This window comes from Hippopotamus amphibius, chromosome 8 (assembly GCF_030028045.1).
Source record: "Hippopotamus amphibius kiboko isolate mHipAmp2 chromosome 8, mHipAmp2.hap2, whole genome shotgun sequence".
Lineage (NCBI taxonomy): Eukaryota > Metazoa > Chordata > Mammalia > Artiodactyla > Hippopotamidae > Hippopotamus > Hippopotamus amphibius.
The window spans coordinates 135993788-136011401 of NC_080193.1; the positions used below are offsets into that span (position 1 = coordinate 135993788).

At 42.1% G+C, this 17614-nt stretch overlaps 1 protein-coding gene across 9 annotated transcripts in view; it reads right to left on the bottom strand.

The window, feature by feature from the left end:
• RBMS1 (RNA binding motif single stranded interacting protein 1) overlaps nt 1-17614 on the bottom strand; it is a 204900-nt gene that overhangs the window by 120837 nt on the left and 66449 nt on the right. For 2 of the 9 annotated variants that reach the window (XM_057747133.1, XM_057747131.1), the window contains exon 1: nt 3211-3599. The exons of 6 other annotated variants lie outside the window; for them this stretch is intronic. In XM_057747133.1, the coding sequence (XP_057603116.1) occupies nt 3211-3282 (72 nt within the window). In that variant the 5' untranslated portion in view covers nt 3283-3599. Of the gene's footprint in view, nt 1-3210; nt 3600-4297; nt 4439-17614 lie in introns of those variants that run through there. One more of the 9 variants, XM_057747139.1, reaches the window with a different exon arrangement.

The window sequence follows — 17614 nt, forward strand, 5'->3', positions numbered from 1 at the left end:
ACTTTGGTTGTGGGGCTGTTCTCACACAGACTGGGTTTTCTTAAGGAACATCCTACATCTGAAAGTCACAGTCAACAATAATAGGACATACACGTTTCTCCACTGAGACTAGAACCAACAGTCTTTGTCTAGACACTGCCTACTGGGTTATCACTCCACTCAAAGCCTCTTACTCTGACCTGAGCCGAGCAGGTGTATTTCGCACATGCTCGTAGGCCTGTGATGCAGGAAAATCCTGTTTATCCTAGATGATGCCAGAGATCAGTGCTCCCTGATGCCCCCGATACACAACGTGGGGCAGGAAGGGGATGAGCACACCCACCTCTGCTTTAACTGAAACTGGCTGACTCCTGTATTTGTAAAGTTTTAAAAAGAAATGGTACCGTCACTCTGTAAAGCAATCCTTTGACATCAATGCTGACCCCAAATATCACGAACCCACCAACCATGTCATCCAGAGCATCACCCTTCACCTCCAACTTCCTCCTCACCAGCCCCTGCCCCCCCCCCCCCAGATAGGTGGGAGGAATCCCTAAACCAGACTTCTGAGATGAGAAGGGTGATGGGCAGTGATGCAAAGAAGCTCTGTGTGAGTTTTCACTGAGATGTGCATGTCATAAGCAGGCTGCTGTAGTGTGGCTGTTTCAAGCGCTTGATTGCCAGGGTCCAAAGCCTAGCTCTTTGCACTCTGGGTCATACAGACTGAGCGTGGAACTAAATCTATGTCTCAGTCTTCTTAACTGTAAAATGGAGATATTATTATTACCTACCTCAATAGGACTGTCAAGATGACTAAATGAGTTAACCCACCTATAGCACTGAGAACAGCGAGCCACAGGCTATACGATGCTCAATGATTGTTTGCCAGTACTAATATATATGTATAATACAAGTGTGATTCCAGCTCATTCCCCACGCCACCCAAGGTGATTTTTAAGTATTCCTCACATTCGCTGTTTTCCTCTGGCAAATTATCTGAAATCAGCTCTAACAGCTGATTATACATTTCTAGATTAAAATCAAACTGTATTATACACCTAAAACGTACCTATTCTTTCATCAAAATGAACTAATGTGAACTGAAAGGTGCAAGCTTAATATCACAAAATCTTATAAAAAGCATTAATTAGACTTCCCATTTAGACTAAGCCAGGATGAGATCACAAAGTCACTCACAGCAACCAGGTCCCCTCGCTGGAAGTGTGCTTTCCCAGTGAATGGCTAAATACTAACAAAAGAAACCTTTGACTCAAATACCACTGGTACCCGGGGTCTTGTGTCTGTATAATGCCTACACATTCATTTCTTTCTTCGCCTATAGAAAAAAGAAAGTCTGTTTGTTTTTCTGATTCAGGCAGCCCTTTTAGTCTCTGAATCTAAGGAGAGCCCAGTGAAAAGAAGAGCATCTTATCAGCGTGCTCCAGACCAGCAGGCTGTCCCCCTCCACACACAAAACCTCCAGCCCCTTGCAGCAAAAGGCCTCGCCCTCAGAGCCTTTTCCCCATTTCAGAGCTAACACCCTGCCGGGTTTTGACAACAAATAAATGAATACACAAGGCCCTTACATAATTAGCCATCTTTTCAGGTAGAGGGAGGCGGGTGGGGGACGAGGGTTCAGGAGAATATTTATTATAAATTGGCTTCATTTATGAAGTTGATGTAAGTGTGCTGAATCTGAGGCCATTTATTTTAAATGAGGCCACATGAAGAGAGTTCAGAGATGCCGGCTTCAGGATCTTGACAATTTTAGTACATACTTCAGCCAAGACACATTGCACTTTTTTTTTCTTCTTTTAATTAAAGGAAGGGGCTTTTCTTAAGCCAGGTGAAAGTTCCATTGACTTGGACAGCAAGGGCATACAGACCTGGTGTGTTTACTGTTTTTTTAAGGGAAAGCTAACAGTGAAAGAACCAAAGAACAGAAAACAATACTTTTTGACACTGTCACTGCTTCAGAAAATTAGCACCACTTTCAGATACACTTATGCTAAGGCATGCCCTCCCCCCGAACCCCCCCAAAAAATGACTCTGAGAACAAAAAGGACTAAATATAATCAATCCTGTGAACGCCTTTAGGAAAGCCACCAGGCATCAGTGTCATCTGTCATGATCTTAACAGAGCCATGGTCTGCATGGAAGGATACAGTTGGATTGAATCATTATTGGGATAATAACTTAATTGATTTGTCTCAGTGGCTAAGGATGTAGACAAGAGATATATGATGGAAGAAAAATATCTGCAATCATGTTTTTGTTTTCTCAACAAGCATCTTGCCACTGACCTCTAAATCAGTTTAACCTTTTCTAAACAGACCTGCACATTTTTTACATAATTTAAAGCTAGGTTTTGTTACTGCCCCTGCTGAAAGGCTCTGTGAGATTTATCACAACATGGCTTCAGTAACCTTCTTTTAAAAACAAAGATGAAAAACAAAACAAAAGGCCATGACTATACGCTTCCAGCTCCACTCCTTTTCCCGGCAGGGGATTTTGATCTAACCACTAAAGTGCCTTTGGAGTTCAATCTGTTAAAAAATGTATGAAACGGTATTAAAATAGGAAAAGGCATGCGTATGACTCAGGCTTCTCCAAGTATCTCTGCAACTAGGATGTCACAGGATTTCCCTGTGCTGCTGAAAACTGAAAACCTTGAGAAAGTGACAGTAGAAGTTCCTGTTTCTTTTTCTTTTCTTTTTTTTTTAATATATAAATGGGAGGGGGAGCGCGCGCGGACACACACACACACACACACACACACACACACACACACAAGTCTTCCGGGTTTCGTACGAATCGGGCAGGTCCTTTAGATGCCAAGTGAAGAATGTTGTAACCCAACGTTACGACTTATTATCGTACTCTTCCACACACAAAGGTTTCCGGAAAAAAAATAAAACAAAACAAAAAAAAACCCAAACTTGTTGCAGCGCTGGGCGAAGCCCCCGGCCCGGCGCGCTCCTGCTCTCGCCGCGCCGCCGCCCCTTCCCCTTCCTCCGCGTCCCGCCCGGCCCGGCCGGCCGGCGGGGGCGAGGGCATCTCCCCGGCTGAGGTCACCGGAGCCCGAGCCGTCCCCGCCGGCCGCCTCCTGCGAAACGAGGTCACCGCCCAGCCCGGTCCCTCCGAGGAGGGCGGCGGAGTCCGGCCGCGGGCTGCCGCCCTCCGCAGCGCGGGGCGGCCGGCCTCCGCGCGGCATCCCCGCCGCCGCCTCACCTGCTTGCGATAGGGCGTCCTGCAGCTGCCGCTGCCCCCGGGGTTGCCGCCGCTGCTGCTGGGGAAGATCATCGCGGCGGGCGGCGGGCGCGGGCGCGGGCGCGGGGCAGCCTCGCCGCGAGGGGGAGGGCGCAGGGAGGGGGCCGGCCGGGGCCGCGGCCGCTCCGGGAACTCCCTCTCGCCGCGCGGCGGCGGCCGGCGGGGGCTGCAGCTCCGGGCGCACTTCTCCTCCGCGCTCGACCTCCGGACTCGCCTAGGAGTGCGGCGCGGCGGCGGCGGCGGGCGGGACTCGGGCAGCTCGGGCGGCCGCCGCCCTGCGTGCCATGGACGGGAGTTCGCGCGCGGAGCTGGCGGCGCCGCGGACTCGCCCGGCGGCAGCGGAGGAGCAGCGCCGCCGCGTCCCCACCTACGGCGGCCTCAACCACCGCCCCGAGAGCGCGCCGGCCGGGGGCGGGGAGGCGGCCGCGCACCGCCTCGCGCCGCGCCCGGGCCCACCCGCGCCTCCCCGCCCTCCCGCCCGGCGCCGCGCCCGCCGCCCCGCCGGCCGGCCGGCCCCCCGGGCGCTCCCTCCCGGGCTCGGGGCCGGGGCGGGGGCCGCGCGGCCCGGGGAGCCGCCGGCGCCCCCGCTCTGCTGCAATGGTTGGGTCTGGCTCCCCGCGTGCCGCACATTCCTCGGAGCAGCCACCCCCCTCCTCTTTTCTTTTTCTCCCCCTCGGCTCTTGGCCGCGGCACCCGCCGCAGCTTTGCACCCCGGCTCCAAGCCCCTTTTCGGGGCACCGCGTCGCGCATCACGCTGACACCTGGGGAGGAAGCCAACTAACTGGTCCCGGGTCTTGTCTCTTTTCTTTCATCCTTCCAAACTATCCCCCCCTCCCCACCCCGGGCCACTCTCCCGGAAAAGGTGCGGGCAATCACTCCTACTTCTGCGAACAAACCAGCCTTCCCTGAAACCTCTGCAAAGCCCCGTCCCCCAATTCGCACGCTAAAATTTTAGCAGACAAAATAGGTCTCCACTCCCTACCCCCTCACCGCAGACACGCACGGTAAAGTTCGTACTTCATTCCTATGCCAGAGTTGGCAAGCTTACCTTCAAGATGCCAAAATCAAATAGCGAAAATCATTTCAAGCCATTGGTTTAGTAAGCCTTCCCGAACACTGGAAGTGTGATCCTTCTATATGTTAATTATTAGATGCGACACAAATGTGTTCTGTTGAAGGGACACAGAAACTGCAAAACAGGGACAAAGGGAGGAGGTAATTTCCTTTGTTTTTCAACTGAAATTAAGGCGATTCAAGATGTCCTTTTTTCTTTTTTTTTTTGTTCTTTCTTCTGGATCACCTTTGCGTTCGTTAGTGTATCGAGCTAGAACCTATCCAATGCAGACGGCCTCTGCAGCAAGTCCCACAGGTAAGAGCCCACGGTCTGTGGATGGGCCACTGGGACAGTTGGCCTGTTCAGCAGTGACTATTACAGGGTTATATTACCACGCTAAGCGGTCAGTATTACAGCGTTCTTCCTTGGCCTCTGGCCTCTAACGCCTTCCTGGAAAAGACCATCTGCCATGATAATGAAAAATCCTAACTCGGGGAAGAAGTGAAGGCACTCAACTCTGGCTGCCATCAGGAAAACAAAGTGTTCCCTACGGAAATCGAGTCTTCTAAGCAAAGCTGTGACCATTCAAGGGTGTTTCCAGCAACAAGGAACTGAAAAATATCTATTCTAGATATCCTTCCTACTGCTGACATAGGGAGCCACCTCCCTAAGGCCAGGGGCTCCCAACACTCCCTGGCAAAAGTGAGGAGAACTAGCAAGTCTCACCTGATTAAAAACTATACACACAAGCTATGCATATACTTCCTAATTCTTTTCATTAAAAACATAAAACAGCGGCAGCAAACTGACTCTAAGCAGAGTGCTTAGGTGCACAATGAACAAGTAAGAACTTGCCAAAGTTCACAGAAACATATCTGTCCTTTAAAATGATTTAATAAAAATGATACAAATAACATTCAGTTCTGTGTTAATACATATGCTATTTCGGGCTACCCCGTGCATTTACAATTGTTCTGGCTGCCCCTCTGCTGTCTCCTCTCTCTGGGACCTTTCACCACAAGTAATCAACCACAGGTATAAAATATAAGGTTTTAGGTAGAACTGTTCAAGTCAAAGATGCTTTTTCCTGAGAACATAATGCCCAAGACCCCAGCAGTTCAAACCTGTCATCTATGGAAAAAATTCCATGTACAACCTCAGTTGTCATGACTGGTCTCATAGGAAACCACAGTCTAAACCACAAAAGAACAGCATAGATTAATTTTTCTATGGCTCTGCTCTAAGGTCATGATACTTTGGATATTGTGCTATTCTAGAATGGGAAGACTTGATTTGATACCCTGCAATCGTTTTACAGGGATAAGATCTGATTTTAAGTGATAATAAAATTTAAATTGGAATACAAAAACAATTCTAATACTATATACTAAACTATACTAAGAACACTAAAAATGTTAAAAGGACTATTTTTAAGAATAAAAAGGATATCTAAATAGCAACAAAACAAAAGTGTTCCATATGGTATATGACATAAAGGAGATAACACAAGGTGTATTTTTAAAAACAATGTCTACAAGCCAGGGTGCAAAAGTTCCAGACTTAGGTGGGTACTACACACTTAACTAAGTAAAGCACTGCAAAGAAAGGAGAAGATAGATTTTCCACCCTCAAAGACTATAAAATACAAAATGTAACAAAGTCACTAAAGCCCCAATAATTCCAACCTAAGAGAAATAACAGAAATATGAAGGCATATATGTATACAGATTCAATTATAGATATTCACAAGTGCTTAGAAATGATTATAGGAATAGATCCTAGTGAGATTCATCTGGGAAAGTTTATTGACCTTTGAAACAAATGTTTTAAGACAAAGTAAGGAAACATTCCAGAGAAATTGCAAGTTATCATGGTAAGAATTAGGGCTTTGGTATCTGCCCTATAGATGCTCATCTTCCTGAAAGGGAAACTGAGACTTTGCTGCCCGGTCAGTCAGACAGCATCCTCCTTCCCCAGCTCAGCTGGTGGGTAAAATTGTGGGAATCTGACCCAAGGGCGGCCAAACCACAGATAGGCCAGTGACCTATGACATGGCTGGGATTGAAAAACTGAGCCGAGCCAATCAGATTCTCACCCTTGGGAATTCGATTCAGAAAACTCCAAGAGCTGAACCAGTTAGGAAAGGGGCAGAAACAGCAAGAGTGCCAAGGGGGTAGAGTTGAGGCCACAAAAAGCCAAAGCCATGTGCAAGCCAAGGTTATGAGGAAGCAGAAACTATGAGTAACAGGAAGCTGACTGGCAGCAAGCGGAGAGGCAGGCAGATGCCAGGAGCGGGTGAGCACTTGGCCATGAGATGATGGAGTCCCTGAAGCTGCTTTGGCTCTTAAGACGGACAGCAGCCCCTCCCTGTGTACACTTAACCAGCCCACCCCTCTTTCTTCAGATAGCTTACGTGAGTCTGGACTTTGCAATCCAAGGAACAAAATGAACACAGCCAAACAGATTTGGCTCCCCATCTCATATTTCCACTTCCTAGCCACATGGCTTTGGGCAAGTCAGTTAACCTCTCTGAGTCCCAGACTCCTCACTGACTGTCCTAAGTATATTTATGGTACTCCAACAAAAGTACCAAACTCAATAAATGGCAGCTGTTATTAGTGCTTTTCTAGGTTTTATAGTGGTGGTTTGCAGACTTAGGTGGGTATATACTGTGTAAATAACCAATGTTAGCAAGGCTGGCTGACCAGCGAAGAGCAGGAGCAAGGGTGTAGGTGGAACTGACAAGCAAAAAAGAGCAAACTTAGGTAAGGGGAGGCTGCTTTTTTGAGAACTGTTCGTTGAATGGCTGAATGAAGATGCTTGCTAAGGCTTAAGTCTAAGAGGTTAAAAAACAGTTGGACAGAAGTTCTGTTTCAAGAGCCTAGGTGAACTCAAGGTTTTCTCCCACATTTGTTTTTGTCCTGTTTCCTTTAAAGAGGTTGTGTGTTGGACCAGGGCCATTTCTGTATGAACGGGAGGACTGTGAGGGGTATCAGAGATCACACTGGGAGGCAAGAGGAGGCTATCAATGAGGATAATGAGGATGGAGCCATCAGTACATGCAGGAGCCTGCAGCCTTGCCGAGGAGATGAGACTTGGCGACTCCCAAGTGTCTGTGTAACTGCAACCTGAGAATCTGAATTGAGAAGACGTTTGTCCCATAGAAACATTTTGAAAATGAGACTTTCATTTATAAATTTCACATCTCATTTCACTTTCACAACAACCCTATGAAGCTGGAAGGGTTAGTAGGCTTCATTTACAGATGAGAGGAAAAGAAGTTAAGACTGACTGACTTAACCATAGAGCAAAGCAGTGGCAAGCAAAGGTAAAAACCTACGCTTAGCTAGGGTTAAAAGACCCTGTCCTGCGCTCCTGCAGCACTATAATGCTGTGACTCAAAAAAGCCTTACAAATAATGCTCCAATTCCCAGGTGAGTACTCGTAACCCAAACAGCACCGAGTAGCTGGATGCGAATAATGCAAGGCATTAAGTGGTAAGTGCCAGCCAAGTGGTCTAGACAATTATCTGCTATGCGAGTCCACTGCAGGGAGAGATCAATACAGGATATAACATGGGTGTGGGGAGCTCAGCTGTATAAATGTTTTCATTTGAGGAACATTCAGAGGAAGCATTGTGCAGATGAGGAGGAAAACAAAATAGAGAGAGAGAGGGAGAGAGATGGATAGTATGAGAGAGGATGTAGATTTGGGGCGATTGCTGCTGAAATCACCACTAATCAATGAGTTCCTTGAAGGCAGCAGAAAAATCAAAAGGTTAGGGGAGCCCCCATTCCAACACATGTGTTACTGAGCCCCATATAAGAGAGGAGCCTTTGAGTAAGATTACTAGAAAGAAAGTGTGGTGGGAAAGCTAAGCTTTGAAAGAAGGGGAAAAATGGGGGCAGAGACATCCAATGAGATAAGAATAGAGCAGCTCTATCAACAAAAGAACAGACCTGCAGCAGGCTCCATCCCTCCATCACTGCTAAAGCATTTCAAGCACCCATTTTTATTTGGGTCACATTAAAAACAGAAAAGAATGAAGAGGAAAAATTCATCCAACATTATTTCACATTACAATCTTTAAGGAATAAAATATAACCACATAGTATTGGTTAGTGTAAGCAGTTCACACTAAAAAAAATTGTTTACATTTGAGAGTCTCTACGTTTAAAAGCTGACAAAGCCTCTAGCTCCCAGTGAAACAGAAAAAAAAAGAAAGAAAGAAAGAAAAAAATATGAGGTCAGCAGATTCTTTAAATTTCTGTTCTTTCCTGGTACAAAGCAGAGTTGATAAAGTATCTTATTTCTAAAGGAGTAGCAATATTTTCTATTATTTATTATTTCGCTTTTTAAAAATTCTACGATTCTTATTCTAGACCTAAAGTCTCCCTAGACACATATAAAATCACATGTATATAAAAATGAAACCAGTATAATAAAATGAAACTATAGCTCTATAGCTATAATCCTAGAAGGCATATAGAACAACATAAACATAGCCAAATTCTGATGAGTCTTACCAGAAGCAATATTCTAATGATTCTTAAACCTATCCTGGTGAACAAAACAAAAGAAATAGGCTTTGCCCTACTGCTGCTTCTCTGAATAGACTAATAACTGTCATTTATTGAGTAACTACTATATTTTAGGCACTTTTCTCAACAGATTCCTCTCCCCTGCCCCTCCCGCCCCCCCCCCACACCCATGAGAGACTGATTAGCCCATTCTACAGAAGAGAAAACTGAGGCTCAAAGGCTTAGGTAACCTTTCCAAGGCCACAGATCCAATACATAACGGAGCTGAGGTGTGAACTTAGGTCTCTCTGACTCCAAGTCGCCAACCTCCAATGACACTCATGATCACTATTATTACTATGATCTATGGTTCAAGTCCAAATCCCACAGGGAAAAACATAAGAGCCCAACCCTGGGTTTGCATCTGAGCTTCACCAATTACCATGCATGTGACCTTGGGCAAGTCACTTTTAAAAAGATAGGAAATTACATTGAATTTCCGTTCAGTTGATTATGAAGGCAAACTTTCCAATATTAGAATACATAATTAACAGTACAAATACATATTCTGGCCCAACCTAGCTCCTAAATCTCATTTAACTGATGGTTGCTAAAATATAACTCCTCTCTTACAACCAGCAGTTTTATTTTCTGGAATAGTTGGTGGGATAGAGTTGGGAGAGAAGCAGAAAGAACTATCTTCTAAAAGCTGGGATGGGGATTAGATGAAAGGTATTTCTAGAATCCTGAAATGAAACTGAGAATATAATTCCCCTCAAAAAAGAGTGGGAGACCAGGATTTTCCTGGTGGCACAGTGGTTAAGAATCTGCCTGCCAATGCAGGGGACACAGGTTCAATCCCTGGTCCAGGAAGATCCCACATGCCACGGAGCAACCAAGCCTGTGTGTCACAACTACTGAGCCTGCACTCCAGAGCCCGCAGCCACAACTACTGAGCCCATGTGCCAGAACTACTGAAGCCAGGGTGCCTACAGCCTGTGCTGCGCAACAACAGAGGCCACCACAATGAGAAGCCTGCTCACCACAACGAAGAACAGTCCCGCTCACCACAGCTAGAGAAAGCCCATGGGCAGCAACAAAGACCCAAGGAAGCCAATAAATAAATAAATATTAAAAAATAAAAATAGTGGGAGAGCATATTAGAGATTAGCTTCACTATGGGATTCATAGATGCTTATCAGACAACCAACATTCTAATCATCATTTAGGATATAGCTCTCTGTGGCAAAACATCCTCTAAATTCTAAACAAATCATTCACACTCAAAAATTTCTGGATATAATCTATTCATAAATTAGTTACTGCCTTGCTCTTTCAATAGTTAATAAAATTCAAAGTTCACTCAAATTTCTGGCATAGTGGTTCTCTGTAAGTTAAATTTCTCTTCTTGTGTTTTTCTATAAAAATAGGTACACGGGTCCTTATTCTTTTCAAAAAACAAAACTGTGGGGGCAGCTATATGAATTAACAAAATCGAGATTTTTGTTCTCATTTGGTTTTATACTACATTGAATTTGTATCTGTAGATCAAATTCTATAACAAAATAAAGGAGAGTCAACTATTTCAGAAACCAGGAGAAAGAGAAGCTCCACTTTGCACCTACTGTGGATTCCTGTTTCCTACATTACCTGGATGGATGCCTCAATCCTCTACATTTTTTGAGTGTGGGAATCTAGTATTAGAGCTGTTATTCGCCATTCCTACAGCAAGCCTTTTAAGAAAATAAGTGCTTCTTTTCAGAATACTTTGAGATAGTTCAATTAATTTTCCATGAATTATAGTGAAATTACAAATTATGAAAGATATTAAGTGATTTTCTGCAATTATAGCTTACCTAAAGAGGTGGAAGTAACAATCATTTACTGTAGTGATCAGACTATGTATAAAGGATAAGAGCTGAGTTGAGGAAGAGGGGGCCTGATGTGTTGTGGAAATGGCTAATCACATCCACCTTTTGCTACATGACTTGGGAAGAGATAGAAAGTACTTAGGAAATCAACTGAATTTGTAGAAAACTAGAGCCAAAAAAAATTCTCTAAATCATTAAAAACAAAATTCAAACCTGGAATAACCATCTCCTTTCCATAAGCAAAAATCAACTGTTTGAGTGAAAATTTGCAGAGTGCAGACTGAACAACCAACTGTACCGTGGACAAACAAAATCCTCATATAAGCCAAGAATGACAAAAGGAATAAGACATTCCTAAATGTCTGGGAGACAGAACCAATGTCTATGCAAAACCTGGGGTCCACAACACAAATTAGGATTTAAAGCAACAAAATACAGAAGAAAAAAAACAATGAAAGTTCCCTTTCTCTTTCGTTGCTAAGATGACCATGACGTTAGTTTATTTCACCTGAAGAGGAGCATAACAGAATAATTAATGACACCCTTTAAGTACATGAGGATGCTGAAAAGCTTTCTATTCTCCACTAAATTATAAATGTAAAGGTTCACACAAGAAAATACAGAATAAGAAGCAAATTTCTATGCAGTTGGGGATATATGAAGGCAAACTTTGCAGCAACAGAATACTTAGTTAAGGGTACTGCAGTGGGCTACATAAGGAGCTCATAAAAATTCTCCACCCTAAGTGTCTTTAAGGATGACTAGCTCTGGGTTATCTAATACACTTAACACATGGGACAAACTGATGACAGACCTGTGGCAAACTGATACTCCCCAAGAGAAGAGAAGGCAAATGAGGAAATTCTGATATTGTCATGACAATATGACTGATCATGACATCAGCAATTCCTAATTCCAAACTATAAAGAACATTCCCAGAATGCTGACAACATATTAAAATGATCCTCCCAGAACCTCCCTTCCTTCACCTCCCTCCCAATCTAACATTTGATCTAGTGGCAGATGTGATGACGTTTCAACTAAAGGATTATTAAATGTTAAAATCTGTTCAATTCTTCTAAGTTGGAGGAAGCACTAGGGAGGAAGAAGTAGATAATTTCTGAAGACAGTTTTCAGACCTATAAGATAATGTATATTATATTATAAAATGTTACAACTTACAAAATGCTTTATTGTACATCTCATTAAAATCTCGGGGAAGAGGCAGGGCAGGCATTCTCCACGTGCGTTGAACCGGAGAGTGAGTCTCAGGTAGGTTAAACAACTTGACCTAGGTCATCAAGCAGAACCTCAAGTTTGGAAAGCATTATTAAAAGCCAACTCCCATGCCTGGGAAATAATAATCACTCAAGAAATACTTCAATAATAGAATGAATGCTATTGTCTCTCCCTGGACACCAAGACCAAGATAATAAATTCAATCTATCCACATTTAGCTATTTCTATTATAAGGTTCTTTGTTAAACTGCCTCTAAATCTAAAACTGTTCATTATATTCCTACCCCAGGACTAGAGTCTATGCCTTCTGTACATTGTATAGAGCTTTTCTCTGTATTCTACACTGTCCAACCCATAAAAGTAAGGGTGGAATCATTCTTATTTTGAGCCTTAACAACCTTGTAAGATTGCTTAAACAGTCTATAAACCTCTAATGAGTTACTTAACCCACTGTCCTACGAGTACTAGGTTTTGTTGGAGGCATGAATGGATGAGGAAAGGTAGTTCGCTCTCTCTCTCTCTCTCTCTCTCACACACACACACACACACACAAATGACAGAAATGATGGTTTATATCCTCTTTTCAAAATGATGATTACATGAAATTAAAAAGAGCTGAATGTAAGAAATGGAGTGATCAAATCTTAAAGACTACATTTTACAGATTATATTAAACATGGTGAATTTGCATCCTAATCTTTTGATCGCGTGGGATCCTAAAAGGGGTTGTAATGAATGTTGCATTTTGCATTTGTATATTACTTATTAAGGAAACGGGATTTCGCGATCAAATGGTTTCTCTCTTGACCTCAACTATTACTGTCAGAATAAATCTTCTTGCTTTACTGTGGGGGAAAAGAGAAATGTCCTACAAATCTCTCTGAGATCAGTCTCCTATAAATATTTGGATATAAACTGTATGTCGTGCAATCTAAGATGCCACTGATTATAATATGCTTGACAATTACTGCGATGTTAACATTTGAAAAAATGGACAACAGTAATTACAGAACATCATAAATTTTAAGATGCATCCTGATTTCAGCAGTGTTGAAATGTGAAAAAAGTGACTCTTGGAATCTGTGCGGTGTGGCACACAGGTGCGGGAACACAGTGTATACAAACGCACTCACACGTTCTTTTTATTCATAGCCTAGGCTCCAGAAATATATTTTTTCAAACTCATTTTTAGCCTTCGTAAGAATCCAGAGCTACTAAGTGATTACAAATAAATGACTCACACACTCAATTTTTCCAAGATCTGACTGTCTTACTAGTGGGCACAGTCTCCACCAGTCAGAAAGAGAAACTTCCCCCTAATTTCACAAAGAAACCAACTGAGCTTTTCAGCTTCCCTCCTCAGCCATCTCCTCACAATCACCTCAAGTTTCACCCGTAGTGCTTTAGATATAAGTGCATTTACACAATATAATAAGAAAGGTTAAAGGGGGATGAGCCTAGATCTGTAGATATTTATCAGACTTCTCCACTTCACACTTCTTGTTATTAGTGCTTTACAGTTGTCAGTTACAAACATACCTTGAGAACATTCATCCCGCACTGCTACTTCTTTATCAAGTGTAAGTCGCACAAAGGCATGCACACGGACACAGGCACACTCAAAAGATCATTCAGTGCTGTTCTGGCACACGGCATCAGTTCTAACCTATGAGCCTTACAGATTTCTCCCTTTTTGCAGGGCCTGGACTACTAATTCTCAGTCTTCCTCGGACTTCCGACGGGAAAAGTAATTTTTATGTGAATCAGGTAAGTCAGATAAAAAGACATATCTAAAATGGTTATCACAATCCTTAAAACCAATATGAAATTACAAAGTGAATCAAAAGCAGTAACTTAGCGGGTGAGCTGACCCAATTATAGAAAAAGATGTAAATGGTGCACACTTAGAGCAGTGACTATGAGTAGTTCTTGATATCTGAGGGCTCATATTTGTTCAGGAACTGACTGATCCCACTTCCTCCTTCTTCCCTATGCAGCCTTCCTTTCAGTCATTTCATTGCTGATGTGACGATAAAACCAATAGGAAAAAGTGCAACAAATAGGTCAATTTATTAACTGACTCGGGGTTGGTCAAACTGAAGGGTGGAGATTATCTATGAATTTCATTTTTCTGTAATGTTCCCTTGTTATAAGAGAAAATTATAATTGATTTCACACTAAATATTATCTTATAGAAATTATTAACATATCAAACCACCAATATATCCCAAGCCCCTAACTCAGGTCCTGGCACACACTAGGCATTCAAATATTGGTTTAATGAATAACTAAACAGTATCTTCAAAATGCACACAAGTCCTATTGAAGCAGATATTACTATGTCCTGAAAGTAAAGCAAGTTTATGACTGTAAGAAATGTTAATTCAATGACAAATTATAAGTTCGAAATGAGTAGCCAAACTTCTTCAATATTAAAGAATATCATTCCAGCTTCTGTAATTCATGATTTCCTGAGTGACTTAAAAATATATTCTATTTAGGGGCTCTTTTAAGAAGCTTTAGAATTCATTTAAGCTATTTACCATGGACATCATTTAAGTATATCAGGCTACAAAACACTGCAAATCACTGTAGGAATTTTTTCCCATTTCTGTATCTCTCTGTCTCCTTTATTTAAAAAAAAATCATAATTTAAGTTTTGATAATTACCAAATTTTAAAAAAGTAGATGTACAAACCCTTGTAATTGAAAATCATGTAGATTGTTTCAATCTATCACATAACACTTAAAAAATTCTATCAGTAGATAAGAATGGGCAAATTGTTCATAACTGTTGAAACTGTTCTTTCTACTTTAGTGTATATTTGAAATTTTTCATAATTAAAGCATTTTTAGATGATATAGTGTACTAAAAGCCTCGTGAGGTTGGTTTTCAGAGGATTCCAGAAATCAAAGCAAAATGATTCTTGGTGCTCCAACATTAGAAAGTTTTCTTTTAAATAACTACTTTAATTCCCATTTAACTCTTTTCTCCTTAAAAATAAAAAAAAGAAAAAGAGAAGAAAAGCATTTAAAAAGTTGAGATATGAGACTACAGTCTGAATAATACAAGGGTGACAGCAAAGCCGTTGGAAAATGCTATATAATTCCAAGTGATTAAACATAGGATTCAGCCAATTTCTGCAGTCGACAGTGAAAATGCACTATTTCTAAATTAGCAGCACCTCTATGCTCCTTACTAACTCTTATTTTTCTGTATCTTTTATCCATTAATTTCCTCAAACTAGAACTGCTGGAACCTCTTCTTGTTTCTCCCTCTAACCAGTCCTTATTTATTCCAAATTGTTGTGTACATTGCTTCCAAAATAATTGGTTACGACCTCTTTGGCCATATCACTGTACTTCCTAAAACTCCCACATCAAGTGCAAATTTATGAACATCACTTGTAAAGCACTCTAACTCCTTTCCTCCTTTACCTCTCTTCCGGCTACTATTCGTGTTTTGGCTGCAGATGAACTCACTCTTTTCTGGCTCTGAGTTTTGCCAGGAAACAGCCTCTGTTTTTCCACCAGCCAAACCACATTCATCCCTCCCTCTGTTTACTCTGTTGAAATCACAGCTCATGGTCCACCCCCCACCCTGAGTTTTTCCTACTTTCATCTGTTTTCCAAGACCTCTCACTACATTTTCCAAGGACTGTATTAATGCCTAAATTAGGTCAACTTAATGTCTTTACAATGTAAACTCCTCTACTGATGAAACCATGGCCAAGATGTACCATGTACTCTCCACTATTTACTACATCAAAAGGCATCCTCTGAGAGCTTGACAAGTACTTATTGGACTGGCTTCACCACAAATCAGCTTTTCTCAGTCTCTTTTCCAGTCCAGCACACCTGAGGAATACTATATATTCCTATCAGTCACTGTGGCTTACTTCTACACGATGGGTCAGAAATGATGAGGACACACACTCCCCTTCCTTATCTGAAAAACACTGTTATAAAGAATGAACCAGAGAGTAGTTACAGGAACCCAGAAAAAATAAGCACTTAATTTCAGCTCTCTCTGTTTACATAGATATAAATATAAGATATGTCTATATAACATATTATAGAATATAATGCTTTGCTATTAAAAAAAAAGGTTTACTACAAGATACATACGAATTATAGCCTCTTGACCTAAGAGGGCTTGGGACTGATGAAATGTTTTCTCAGGTAAGGATGTATTTTATTAAAATCCAGGATGGTACCAAAATATATTTTAGAATGACTAACACAGCTGAGAATTACTTTCTCCTCATGACACAACTTTCCTTGAAACTGCAGCAGTTGATTCTTCTGTCTTCCCCACACTAAGAGGCATCTGCCTCTTCCTTGCTTCTCTTCCATGCAAAACACTACAGCCCTTGAAATGCACTCGATCTCATTACATCACGTACAGACTGCCACTGCTGGTTATAGTATGGAATAGTGGACAAGGCAGGGGCTTTCAATGAAAACTTCCAGGTTTGAAAGACAATTCTACCACTTGATAACTTAGGAATCGTCACCTAAATCTGTTTAACTGTAGAAAGGAAAAAGACAACAATACCTCCTTATGGAGTTTTGGGAAGAAGCAAATACGACAGTTCAGTTTGTTAAATTACAAAGATCAGTTATCATCACATATTTACCTTCGACATAAAGATAATTTCACACGTAGCTAAGAGGTTTTCCTAGGTGATATCATGTCATCTAAAACCCCAGCCTTACAGGTTGGTCCTTAAACTCTGCTACAAGAAAATGTGCATATTTGCTTGACTTCAGTGACTAACACCATTGCATGCATCAAGTCCCAAAATGCCCATTTTTCCATCTCTTCTGCATTCTTATTAATAAAGATGATAGTATCAGATAGTATTTTTGAGTGCATAATATATGCTAGACATTGTGATAAGTACTTTACAGGCATTGTTTCATTAACCCCACACCACTATTATTCTTCCCATTCCAGATGTGGAAATGTAAGCTTCCCTTTCATTCTCTTTATCCTTCCATTCCTCTGTTCCATCAGGACACACCATCACCACCATCACCAACAGCACCTCCCTCCCCACATTTCACTTCCTAACTAACCTAAAGCCCCAAATCAGGGACACCAAGTTTGTTCTTTCCAGTATCCAGTCTCCAGAGCCCTTTCATCCTGTCTTATAGACAAGCACTTTTGACCATCAGACTTTTCTGTTCCTCCTCCTGCGTTGCCAACAACTGCAAATCATAACCATGCTCACTGGCTTCATGAAAAATTCACTTATGCTTAACGTTCACGTTACTCATTTCCAAGTGGCTCTGTACCCTCATCCCCCACAGATTAATTCCAAACCTTTACCTTTTTTTCCTGAAACTCTAAGTCTCACTCTTCACTGCCAAATGATAAGAGAGATCATCCAACATTATTTATATGAACTTTCCTCAGTTCTTTCTCAAATATATGTATTTCTTCTTGGCATTCTTCTCTACCTAGCAGTAGAGATGTTCCTAGTTCTTTTTGAGATGTAAGTTTCCATTTGAATCCTTGATGTCAAATGAATTTCCCTATTACCTCCTCCCCCACCCTCACACCTACCTCCCCAACCCAATTTCTATACCAGCTTGCCCTTCCTTCCTTCCTTCCTTCCTTCCTTCCTTCCTTCCTTCCTTCCTACCTTCCTTCCTTCCTTCTTAGCTACTTAATT